General features: G+C 32.5%; 1 protein-coding gene across 1 annotated transcript in view; it reads right to left on the bottom strand.

Annotated features, from left to right (window-relative positions):
• Positions 1–4,207: 4,207 nt before the first annotated feature.
• The window catches only part of LOC145268637 (uncharacterized), a 12,107-nt gene continuing 2,083 nt past the window's right edge, over positions 4,208–14,231 (bottom strand). The window contains exon 2 of the mRNA XM_080124114.1: positions 4,208–4,960. Within this exon, the coding sequence (XP_079980240.1) occupies positions 4,341–4,937 (597 nt within the window). The 5' untranslated portion in view covers positions 4,938–4,960 and the 3' untranslated portion in view covers positions 4,208–4,340. The remainder of the gene's footprint in view (positions 4,961–14,231) is intronic.

Consider the following 14,231-nt stretch of genomic DNA (forward strand, 5'->3'; position numbering starts at 1 on the left):
ATGCTGTGACGTCATACTTGGGCATGATTTCATACGGCAACACTCTTCTGTGAAAATACCTTTTGGGGGACCGCTCGCTCCTCTTATGATTTTTGGATTGACAGCAATTAATAATACCCCTTATCCTTCTCTATTTACGAATCTAACCCCCGACTGTCGTCCAATAGCGGTAAAATCAAGGAGGCGTAGCTTACCAGATGTTAAATTCATCAAATCCGAAATATTGCGCATTCTGAAGGAAGGGATTATCAAACCCTCTCAGTCTTCGTGGCGAGCTCAATCACTTGTAGTATCCCCTGATAACTACAAGAAAAGGCTCGTAGTAGATTATTCCCAGACAATGAACAGATTTACTCTTCTGGACGCTTATCCCCTACCTCGGATAGAGAACATGGTAAATTAGATGGCTGGTTATAAAGTATTTAGCATTCTGGATCTAACCAGTGCGTATCACCAGGTTGCCATCAGACCAGCAGAAAGAAAATATACTGCTTTCGAAGCTGCAAGGAGCCTCCACCAATTTAGTCGGATCCCTTTCGGAGTAACCAATGGAGTAGCTAGCTTTCAGCGAGTTATGGATGACATAATCAAGCTTGAAGACCTCAAAGGAACCTATGCTTATATTGACAACGTCACTATCTATGGCCAAAACCAGACAGAACATGACAACTATCTGAAGCAGTTCATGAACAGCGTGAATAAGTATTGTTTGACACTGAATAAAAACAAATGCTATTATTCGCTTAGCTCTGTGAATCTGCTCAAATATACAATAAGCAGCGGTTCAGTAAGATCTGACCCCGACAGACTCAAGGGATTGGTGGGCTTTCCTCTGCCTCTAGACCATACTTCTCTTCGACGAGCTGTGGGGATGTTTTCCCATTATTTTAGGTGGATTTCAAACTTTTCGGAAAAACTACATTCTCTAACTAGTGTCACCAGCTTTTCCCTCAACGAGGAACAAACGGATGCCTTCAAGTATCTGAAGAAAGAAATCACAAAAGCATCCTTTGTAGCTATAGACTCAACACTACCATTTGAGGTTGAAACTGATGCTTCAGAACATATCATCGCCGCCTCGCTCACCCAAAATGGTCGTCCTGTGGCTTTATTTTCTAGGACTTTAACATCTGCTGACCAGAACCCAGAAACACTTTTCAGTTGAAAAAGAGGCCTACGTTATCATAGAAGCTATTCGAAAATGGCGACACCTACTACTCGGAAAGCATTTTAAACTTGTCACCGATCAAAAGTTTCTTTTATGTTCAACCCCAAAAGCAAGAGCAAAATAAAAAATGAGAAGATCAAAGATGGAAGCTAGAACTCGCCTGCTTCATGCAGTTGCGGACGCTCTATCTCGAATTTGCTCAGCCACCATTTCTATCGAGAAACTATACGCTCTGCACAGGGATTTGTGCCACCCTGGAGTCACCCGAATGGTGGACTTTGTTAGAAGCAAGAATATGCCATACTCCGTCGATGATGTAAGAGCGGTAACCGGATCATGTCAGATCTATTCTGAGATAAAACCTAGATTCGTTAAAACTCCGCCTCTAACGGTCATTAAGGCAAGTCAACCCTTTGAAAGGTTAAGTATAAACTTTGAGGGGCCTTTGTCAACAAATTTCCGAAATCGATTTTTGCTCACTGTAAAAGACGAATATTCCCGTTTCCCTTTTGCTTATCCTTGTGCAGATGTCTCGGCAGCAACTGTCAAGAAACATCTAACCAATTTATTTTCTATTTTCGGAAATCCTTTATACATACATTCCGATCGAGGTACTGTTTTCATGTCTGATGAACTAAAGAAATTCCTTCTCTCTCGGCGCATTGCTACCAGTCGAACGACTGCTTTAAATCCACAAAGCAACGGTCAAGTGGAGAGATACAATGGAATCATCTGTCAAATAATGAGCCGCGCTCTACGATCAAACAATCTCCCCATAACTAGTTGGGAAAAGGTGCTAGATGTAGCACTACACTGCATTCGCTCATTTCTCTCTTCCGCCTCTAACTGTACCCCTCATGAACGTCTGTTTAATTTCCAAAGGAAATCTGCTTCTGGCGATTCTATACCAACTTGGTTAGCCAAATCAAAATCAGCGCTCCTGAGGCCCCATGTACGAGGAAGTAAATATGAACCCTTAGTTAAGACGGTGGAAATTCTGGACGTCAATCTGAACTGTGCACATGTACAACTTAATAATGGACGAGAAACGACGGTGCCTTTACGCCATATTGCACCACTTGGTGACGAAAATAACTATTCACAGCCTGAACTTGGTGCTACAGAAGACCCTATCGAGTCTAGCCTTCATATCCTCCTCCGCCAAACGTCACCAAAGACTCTGCTATTGATACTCTGGCGGACATCGAAAAATATGCCCCTGAAACCGACATTCCTACATCTCCTCACCCCTTACATTTGGATGATTCGCAAAGAACTACCCTTGAAGATGCTGATGTATTAAATCTCAGATGCTCGTCTCGAGTTCGCTGCAAACCTCCGTACTTAGCTGAAAATTATCAGTTTTGAATTTCTCCCTTTCTTTTCTCTATGTTCAGTTTGAGCAGAAGCTGTCAGAAAATACGTCCTGGAAGAACCTTGTGATACTGGACTTTCTTAGGCGGTGGAGAATGACCTAAAAATAAAAGAACTCTTCTTTTCTTTCCTGCCACGAATTACCTCCCCAGTTTCTCTCTCTCTCTCTCTCTCTCTCTCTCTCTCTCTCTCTCTCTCTCTCTCTCTGTGAGACAGCAGTAGCAGTGATCGGCCATTTTTCTTTCCTCGTGCTTTTTTTTTTTTTTTTTTTTTTTTTTGCCGGCGCTCTTTTTAGCTTAATAAAGCTTAATAAAAGCTATATAAATATAAACTTTGTCTTTAATCTCATTTCGTCATACATTTTCACAACAGTATTAATGTTTTTAAAAAAATCACTCGAAATGTATGGTTCCACATTTTCGTATTCATTAAAAAAATATTGCATTATGTTATAAGATCTACTTCATTTACAAGTATTAACGGTCAGTTTAGGTACTATTTGGTCCTTATTTTATTCTGGTTTTAGCTATTTAAAAAAAATAATGAATGTCTTCATAGGGCTTGGAACGGATTAGACGATTGACGTATAAAACGCCTTTCAAAATACGAATAATTCAAGATACGAATGCCAAGTCGGAATTAATTTCGTATCAAGAAATTAAACTATATACAACTTATATCTTATTTCAACCAGTTGTTTTAATCTACCTAGGCAGTAATTCGAAGTTCTTTCTTTTTTTCTCTCTATCTAAAACTAAACAAAATTTTCATGAGCACAGTTCCTAGTGCTGTCCATCTGTGGAACACAATACTATGAGGCTGCTTCACAACTGATTACAGCATAGTCGTTATCAAGTTCAATGTTAACAAAACAAATCTAACTACAGCAGCTATACGACGTATGCAAATGATCAAGTCGTATGCGAGATGACGTCACAGCAAGGATTAAGTTAAGAAAAAGATTAAAAAAAACGTGGCCCGAAAGTGACACTGTGTCCTAAACATAACCGAACAAAGATACAGTATTCGACATGACGGAGTCTTCTTAAGCACATTTGAGTACGAAAAAAGTTTGAATAATAAGGTGTTATTCTGGTAGCACCTGGAAATAAATGTATTTTTGTCAAATGAAAAAGTGAGTCTAATTCTTTTCTTGTATTTTTTCCTTGCGGTGTGTACATACAACGTGTGGGTTCCGAGTGTTGACATGTAATGACTACGGTACACAAATTCTTGTGGAGCCGTCCTCTGTCCAAATGATCACCATTATTACAAATTATCGCATTGTAGTCTGACCGTCAATCTGGCAAATTCATTAACCTTTATCATAGAGTGACCTTTGGACCTTTATTTGTATGGACATCTAGAGCAAAAACAAATTAGAGAAGGAGTGATTTTCACCAACGCCGATCATCATAGTGTTACTCCCTAATCCGTATCATCGGGTGGCTTTTTGGCCTTGATAAGTGGTGACTCTTTACTAAAATATGTAGCAAAAAAAATCAGTAACACAAAAACGGTCATTATATGAAAACGAATTGTCTTTCAGTTTATTTCCGAAATAAGAAGGCGGTGAAGGCAAACTTTTGAAAAAAAAAATAAAACAAAAAAATACAAAATGCAAAAAAAAAAAAAACTCCCAAAAGTAAGCACAACACAAAATCGTTAATTATTAGGAATATAAATGAGAATTATCTTTCAGTTTATTTCCGAAATAAGAAGGTATCGATGACAAGCATTTGAAAAAAAAAATACAAAAAAGAGGGAGCAACATAAATATCAAACAAACCGTCCTAATTCAATTATAGTTTTCCATATTACGTCTTCTGGCGTCCATACTTCCCATATTCCCCATATTTCCCATGCTTCCCATATTTCCCATGCTTCCCATGTTTTCCATATTACCACTCATCGTCTCCCCCATTCGTCCCTGGTTCATTTTCTGGGCGTACAAATGACGCGTATTCATCATATACATCAACCGATCCTGGCTGCTTATATAGCGTCCCGGAAACATGTCCATGTAACGTCCATACATCATGTCCATCGGACGTTCCTGTTGCTCCATATAACGCCTTGGCATCTCCCCTGGATAGTCTATCATACGTGGCATACCGAACCTGGACATACTACCATACATACTCGGATACATTCCTTGAGGCATACTGTCGTGCATGCTGGAAGACATATTACCGGGCATACCACCGTACATTCCCGAGTACATGTTGCCTTGGCTAGGCCGGGAATTGTCCATGTCGTTATAATCACCACGCATGTTTCGATCTTTGCTTGACATACGTTGGCTCTCGTGGTCCATGCTTCTTGGCAGGGTCCTCGAACTAGATTTGGAGTAACCGTCTCTGTGCATGTTGGACATTGATGGGTGTTGGTTCATGGTGGCTTTGTTTTTAGTGGTAGCTGGAATAAGAAAAAAATTAAAAGTTAAAATCATAAATAAAAAATACGTGTATAACAATGGTTCTCAGTCAGAGTGTCCCCCCCTTTCTGTGGTAGGGATTTCCGGGTTTCAATAAGAGATTGACACCACAAATTAGAAGATACAAACTAGATCTCACACCCACCCAATAAACATAGTGTGCATCACCTACAGTTATGTCTAATTTTTTATGGAAATTCCTATAGACAAGGCGTGAAGCCATTTAATGTAAGGTTAAAAAAAATAAAGATAATTATTGTAAAAACAGTAAATGCCTATAAGTGTTAGTTTGAAAAGATCAAGCTGCAGTTGAAGGAAAACAGTCAGCGGGAAGAGAGTTCCACAAACTTGTAGTTTTTGGAAGGAAGCTATTGCAATAGAAAGCTGTATCATACTGAGGTATCAAAACAGCGAATTGATGAAGATAACTAGACCAAGAGGGAAATGATCCGAAACAGAGAAACAAGAAGTAGCTAAGACTATTCTGAAGAACACATGCCATAATAATATTTATAGAAAAAATGAGACTAGCAAAAGAACGCCTGTGATCGACAAGGTAAAGAGAGTAAGAAAGGGTAAGGCTAATTAAATTACAGATACATTTTGTATCTTATCAAGAACCTCAAATGGGATAGATATTCACCAGCTCAAACATGATAAGAACACTGCATACATGGCCAGATGGTAAATTTATAGAGATAGGCGTGAGGAAATGTTTAAAACGATAAGTCGCTTGTCTCTGGGAATGGTGACGTTTCCACTTTTCTCGAAAGTTACTGCGTTGATGTGACTGCAATTTTGGATGGACATTTGTTATGATAAGTACTATGCTATATGTTCTATGTACAGTTGAGGATAAATAAGGATCAGTAAGGATTAGTATTTAATGTAAAATGAGTACAAATTTAACCATATTTAATAATCAATTTGTCATAAATCACTCATTGTAAGTCAATGGACTATAACTTTTGCTCGTTTTTAACGTATTAAATGGCTGGTGTTTATATATATATATATATATATATATATATATATATATATATATATATATATATATATATATATATATATATATACCTAAATCCTAAGATAAAAAACAGTAAGACATTCAAAAAATAATGAACAACCCAAGCCTTATGGTTCCAGCGGATAAAAACTACAAACACTTACAGTATGGATTTTCAGAGATATAAAAATCTTATTTTAGGGGAAATAAATAATAAATATAAAACTGAAAAAACAACTGAAAAAGATCTTTATAGAATAAACGTGGTAACACTAAGAATTTGCGAGAAAATGAATATTAAGGATAAAATAAAAGTATATACCCCACTCAACCCTCGGTTTTTGTTGAAAATCACAAACTTGACTTCAAAAATAAACCTAGTATTATATTAATTGCTCCGTGTGTTTCAGACTTAGGCAATAGCAGTAAAAAAGATATTAGACAGGATTATACCAACCTAAAAATCTAAAATATAACATAACCTTTGGATCTCTTCGGGGAAGTGATAGAGTTGTTCAGGGAGATTTAAAAAATCAGAGAAGTAAATTCATTATGTCTGACATTAACGCATATTATCCTTGAATAACTCCTATACTATTCGAGAAAGCACTAAAATAAGCAGAAAATGAAACAGATGTAACTAAGTTGGAAATTGAAATTATAAAACTAGCTAGAAAAAAATAGATTAGATATAACGATGAATTGTGGACAAGAGCAGATAATAAGGACCACTTTGACATCACAATGGGTTACCCGGATTCGGCATATGTTACCGACTTCGTAGGTTTGTTTATACTAAAGGAGATAAGCAAAAAATACACGGTTTGGATGAAGAAGGGGCTTTATAGAGATGATGCACTATTTGTAGTTAATTCCAGCGACCGAATTACTGAAAAACTAGAAAGAGTATCAAAACCTTTTTCAATAAATTTGGATTAGAAATAACAGTTGACTCCAAGTTGAAATAGTTAACTTTATAGATGTAACTCTAAATATTAACAATAACACTTATGAACAGTTTCACAAACCTAACCAAAACCTAGTCTACGTTGATTACTAATCGAATCATCTATGTATGTATGAATAACGCATTTATTCCTAATATATCTAAAAGAATATCTGGACTATCGAAAAATGCGAATCTTTTTTGACAAAAATAAAGACTATTATAATGGAGCTTTATATAGATCGGGGTACCATGGAAATATATAATACACGGTGAAGGCGAATAGTAGAAATAATAGATCCAATGGCACGATATCATACAACATAGCAATGAAAGCAAGAAGCAAACTGAAGAATGAAAATAGATGTACAAATAAGAGTAAGAAGAATGAAAACAAAGAGAGTAAAAATAACAAGGAAACAGAAAATGGTGAAGTTAATATTAGGAATAAGCGAAACAGACGCAAGAAACAGATCTAGTTTAATCCGCTGTTTAACAAGGGTATTCAAAACAATATCGCTAAGAAGTTTTACAAAATAATTGACAAAAACTCCCCCTCCCTGAGAATAGATTAAGTTAAATAATTAATAAGAACTCAGTGAAACTTGTATTCTTCATCCCTGCCAATTTAGCCAACACCATAATAAGCTGCAATAACAGCAAAATAAACAAAATAATGCATAACAACAAGATAGCATCAGGAGAACGGAATTTAGAGAAAAAAATCTAATTGTAGAAGATAAAACGAATGCCGGTTGGACGGCAAAGGCTTAACTTCTGAAATAATGTACAAATATGAAGTTAAGGCTGATAATAGTAAAAAGGTATATCTAGGGGGAACAGGCTGTTTTTTAGGAAAGATACAAAATCCATGTCGCATCATTCAAAAATGGACCGAATAATAAAACCAATAGGGATGGGGATAATGATAGGAAGGGGGTGGAATAAAAATTATTATTAGAAATAAAAAGGAACACAACTGCATTAAGTATTGGGTTAGGGAACTACGTAAAAATAAAAAAAAGAGTTTAAATTAAAATGGTCAATAGTGTATAATGATAGAAATAATACACTTAGTAAATCAAAAAGATGCAATCAGTGTTTACTGGAAGCATACCATATAGTAAACTCTAGAGAAGAAGTACTAAATAAAAGGCTAGATGTTATACAACAATGTCTTCATAGGAATAAATGTCTGCTATCACGCCTAAAACCTAACTGAAATAAATTTTAAAAAAGAAGAAATCCATAAAATATATTGAAGGTAAAATGTAAATGTGAATGGGAATTCACATTTACATTTTACCTTCAATATATATATAATTCAAATTAGCGAAGGAAATAAATAATGAAGATAACATTATACTTCCCATATAGCCTTATACTTCCTATGCAGGGAAAACATAACTAGAAACTTGATGGATGAACGAGAAGTTAGATTTTTATTTTGAAATATCGCAAGGGATAATAAAAAGAAAAAAAAACAGAAGTAGTTTTACTCAATACTAAAAAAATCTAAAACTAAAAAATTCAAAACTAAAATAATTAAAAGTTTTAAGGTGAATGGCAGGACAAGAATGAAATAAAATAGTTGGGACGAAGGGGTTAAATTTTGAAAATAAATCTGAAACGTAACAAAGATTAGCATTGTAAATTTAACATTAAAAATATTACCTTAGAACTTAAGGTGGGAGATTAATAAATATTGGTTTAAATTATTAAAACATTAATACGCCTAGTCAAGTAATATTTTATTTTATTTAAAACCAGGGTTTCATCCTTTCAACGGAGAAAAAATAGCAGAGTTTAATAAAATGTTTATAATTAGAAAAAGAATTTAAAAACTTAAATTCAGAATTTAAACCAAAAATATAAATAGTATAAAATGAAAATCAACAGTAACCTTAAAAACTATGCCTTCTGGGCACACTTAGATTAAATTTTGGATATAACTCAGAAACCCACTAGAAATTTGCATGGTAAACTAAATATTGGAATTATTAGCCTAAAATTAGATGGAGATGATTAATTAATACTTAATCATCATATCATAATATAAATAACTTACCGTAAAGAATAATGGAAAACGGTCAAATTTAACGAGCAGAATTACGTCCCTTACAACGTCCAAATGAATTACAAGCCTTAATTTGAAAACGAAGATGACGAGGAAAATAAAAAATATAAATCTGAAACACAGACTAAACTAGTATCGAATGTAAAATAGCACTAACTCAATTTTTCTTACTTTGTAGAATGAATTTAAATCATAACCCATTTTATAAAATTAACTAATTAAGTAAAATATTATGTAAATGGAATCGCTAGAATAAAAATTGGATACGAAACTATCATAAATAAGATACAATACAGTGGAGACATAAAATCTTAAGTCCGTTCTTCGAGGTGGTAATCAAGTATTAAAAAAACTAATAAAAAATAAAACTTTTTATTAAACAATTAAGAGAATAATGATAATCACCTAAATTAAAGAACACGGAAAATGGATCCTAAGGTATATGGATAATCGATCGAAATATAATTTAAAAATAGAGATACGAAAATAGGTCCATAACAAATGGAAAACAGTGAAATGAAATTCGGACGTAGGATATGTTGGTAGAATATAGTTTCCTAATGGAGGACTCCAAATGTATTTCCTTATTGCTCATTAAATAGTTTTTTTCGTAGTCTGAAGAGAGGCCGTTATTGAGAATATTTTCAAACGACATAATATTTTGAATAGTCCGAACGGTCACGAAATAATTGTAACGTATTATGAAAATACGCAACTTGTTGCTATTACTCCGATCTTTGTGTTCTTGATTTTGTGAAAATAATATATAAATGCTCAATTATAAACACTGGTAATTTTGAAGTTTACAAATTAAGTCATCTTATTTTGACGTAAACTTAACTGGTATATGAACAATACCGAATTTTAATTTATCTGAATATATTAAATTCTGAGTAAAAAATATTAACAAGATTAACAAAACAATTTATTTATATAGACAATTATTACATAGTCGCTACACTGAACATGCTAATGTTTCGGACAATTGGTTGGCAATGAAGGTATCTGGTTCTCAAATGGAAGAAATGAAATATATCTTTTTTATTATAAAAATAAAATATTAAAATGCTAAATTTAAACCGGAGGGATGTAGGTTTAGTGAGATTTTAGACCAAAAACAATGGAAAGCGATAGAATAAGAATATGTAAAATACTAAGTAAAAATAAACTAGAATATACTGATAATAATAATAATAAAAATAATAATAATAATAATAATGATAATAATAATAATAAAAAGAAGAAGAAAAAGAAGAAGAAGAAAAAGAAGAAGAAGAAGAATTAATGATTAGAATGACATAATAGAAGATAAAAAATAAAGTTTTTATTTTTATCTCCTTTCATTAGTACATAACTTTATTATATCGTTTGACGAGAACTTTTGGTCCTTGCCAATCAACTGTCCGAAACATTAGCATGTTCAGTGTGTAGGGACTATGTAATATTTGTCTATATAAATAAAAATATAACATTTAGCTCATTTTCAAAGAGCATTCTTAATAACAAACACCGTTTTAATTCATGAGTTTTCCTTCTGGAATACCTTTAACTTAGTATATATATATATATATATATATATATATATATATATATATATATATATATATATATATATATATATATATATATATATAAACTAGCCAAAAAAACCCACTAACCTAGTTTTAAAACAGATCCTTTGTCCGATAAAATGCATGCCTATTGGCTGATAGGAAGGGGAGCGGTGGATACTAGAAAGCTGATTTGCTAACTAAATCCTCAATAGAAGAGGACCATATAAAAACGATAAACAACCACAGAATTCGCGCATAAGCTGAGGAATCCTAGAAGGGATGAAACGCCGATTATTCAGTGTAGCTTAATCGCCATATATATTTTATAAATTACTAACTAGCTCTACCTACGTATTGAGCACTTTTGAAGTAAATACTTAAAGTTTACGCATAAATCTATACTTTCGTATATTAATTTTATGTGAGTAAATGAAGTAGTTATATATATATATATATATATATATATATATATATATATATATATATATATAAGCTTTCTTCTTTCTTAGCAAAGCTTATTCAATGAAAATTGTTATGAGCTGTACTTTTGAAACTTTCAACTCTAGCGGAAGTGCCCTAGTTACATTTGAATGTTTTGTTGTTTTCTTTTTTTTTCAATTTTTCTCCTCAAAACATCAATATCAAATTTGAGGGTCTTCCACTGCGGGTATAATCCTCAAGACTGATGTTGCCTACTTTAAATTTTGCAAATCACTTCCGAATATTTGTTTCTCCTATTGTATTGTCACCACACACTTTACAGTTTTAACCGCAGTTTCTTCTTTTTTTTTTAAGAAAACAGCATAACAACACCAACATGAAATTTGTTCCAATAAATTTTCTTGTAACGATGGATATCTGAAAGTAAATAAATTCGGAAGATTTTGTTATCAATGGAAAAAGTATGTGTAACACATGCTAAGTTTCATCTTTTATTTAAGTAACCAGTTTATAAGTTGGCTAAGATCCTCCAGAAACCTATACTTTTAAAACACTAAGGATTTTCCGGACAACTTAATTTATATATATATATATATATATATATATATATATATATATATATATATATATATATATATATAAGTTAGAAAAGCATTTCATCCAATGCATGTAATTTGTTGGACAAAATCATATGAAAATAACTTACTCGTTTTTATGAAAAGTATAGTGATTTTTTGCAACAAATGTTTCAAAGAAATAAGTTTTTTTAAGAAGAAACATGGAAACAACTATGATCGAAAACATTTTTTTTTTCATGGAAAGAACTGTGTGACGACTTTGGGTCAAGTTCAAATTTAACATTGCACACGGTTTCAGAGTTCCAGTAGGAACATTAAATAATGACGGTCTATTAAATATGTGTACGCAACGGGACGATGTTTTAAAGTGACAGCTTGCCAGCGAGGATTAAGGACATTGGTTGCATGAAATGAAATAATATGAGAGAGATACGATGGATGTGTATAATGTGTGTCTTAAAGGCGGATTAGATTTGATGACCGCAGAGAAAGGTTATATCTGGACCGTAATAGGGAGTACATGTGTGCACAACAGTAGAGGCGAATACGATGGTCACGTTAAAAAGAAATGATGAGAGGTATCGTGTTTGTAGGTGTAAATCAGTTGTAAATTGTAATCAAAAGCAGAAAAATAAAAATCGCCAAAAATCGTAAAAAAACATAATTTTCTATATAAAAAAAAAATCAATTTGATCAATTTAGGTGATTATTGGAATACAATATCTTCGTGTTGTGATGAGTATACACATCATAAAGATTTTTCTAGATTTTTAATATTAAGTCAAATCTTAATGAGAACAATTTTTTCATTTTCTTTCTTTTTTGTAAACTCTATTTTACACAAGTACTCTCTATCGATCCCAGCGCAAAAAGCCATTTGGTTTTACTTTCGGCAGCCCCGTAACATTCGTTCCCCTTATTTTGTCCTTTAATTCTCACGTTCCATGAGCGATGTTTCTGACAAAAGAGAAAGAATCGCTATCCTTTAAGTGGGCGATTCTTTTGGGTGAGCGGAATGTGGAGATTTTCATTATTCTCATATTATTCATCGGCATTCAACTGTCAACCTTATTAACCGCTATCCTTGAATGGTTTTAGCCTTGATAAAAGAAAGGAAATGGACCTAGCTTTACTTTTCAACATTCCTGAGCAGAACATTTTTGCACCACTTTTATATGCTATTACAAAGATAAAGAAAAATATTTAATGTATAGAATCCTTATACCAATTTTGAACAGAATTCATTGTAGATTTTCGATTCTAGAAAAGGCTGAAACCTGGTTAATATTTATTAATTGACGTCTAATACCTATTGTTAAGAATTTAAAAAAAATGGAGTTATCTGAATTTTCATAAAGAGCTTTAACCTCCTCTTTTTCACCTTAAAAATAAATCTAATTAGATATAGCACACACTTGACCATTTACATATAGTAACTGCGTCCCCAAATTAAAAATAATCGGTTAATTTAGGAGTGTATTTTGTACAGGTTGTTTTTGATAGCCGTACGTCAAAACAACATGATAGAAATTCGGATGTGCCACAGGTAAATATAATCAATGCGTTTTCTTCTTTTTTTAACCTCAAGCCAAACCAAGAATAATGCTCTATTCCCAATACTGAACATCGTTTATTATTTTATGAACTTTATCGTGATATCATTGAAATATTCAGGTCTCAAGTAATAATCGAAATTGCTTAATATATATATATATATATATATATATATATATATATATATATATATATATATATATATATATACATAAAATCCTCTGAACTATCCTAGATTAATAACCAATGAGAGCCGAAAACTCGAGCATCGTGTGGGAAACGTAATTAAGATAATTACGGAGCGTAGAAAATTCTAGACATTATATATATATATATATATATATATATATATATATATATATATATATATATATATATATATATATATATATATATATATATACATAAAAGTGGAAAGTGTACGTGTAAAAGGTAGAGAAAGAGAAAGGGAGGGAAGAGAATTAAGTAGACGTTCTCTTTATCCCTAAGAAATATTAATGAATTTATATGCATCTATCAGCGATAAAAATATTCACCAATTTTGACGCGATTCCGTAGTCTGTAGTCTGATCGGTAGTTTTTGAGAATAGCTCGCGTTACTTTAAAACTAACAGATTTTATACCACCAGTTTCTAGTTAAGTAATAAGGACGATAAAACAGGGTGGGGATAAAAATAAAATATTTAAACAGTTAAATAAAGCATTTGTTTGTTATCCTGATGCTTTTGAATCGTTTAAGATAAACCAGACTATATTAATAAAGGAAATCCAAAACTATATTAGCAATGTATAAAATGTATTTATAATTACATATAATAAATTTATATATTATATAAAAAAAATGTATATATGTAAAAATATTTTTAACCTTTATATATCTAATTTTAAATAAGAGTGTAAATATACTAAATACTAATCATAGTGGGGGTGATAAGTAGTTAAATGGATTAATCCTAATCTTATAAATACAAGACTGATAAATTAAAAAATTACAAAAATGTATCCATTTTAAATGTGGAAATTGATGAATCGCACAGGTAAGAAATTCATTTATATAGTATGAAAAGGTTAGTAATTGCAATTAAGAATAGGAAATT

The sequence above is a fragment of the Euprymna scolopes genome, chromosome 44 (genome assembly GCF_053919585.1).
Source record: "Euprymna scolopes isolate OS-2025 chromosome 44, ASM5391958v1, whole genome shotgun sequence".
Lineage (NCBI taxonomy): Eukaryota > Metazoa > Mollusca > Cephalopoda > Sepiida > Sepiolidae > Euprymna > Euprymna scolopes.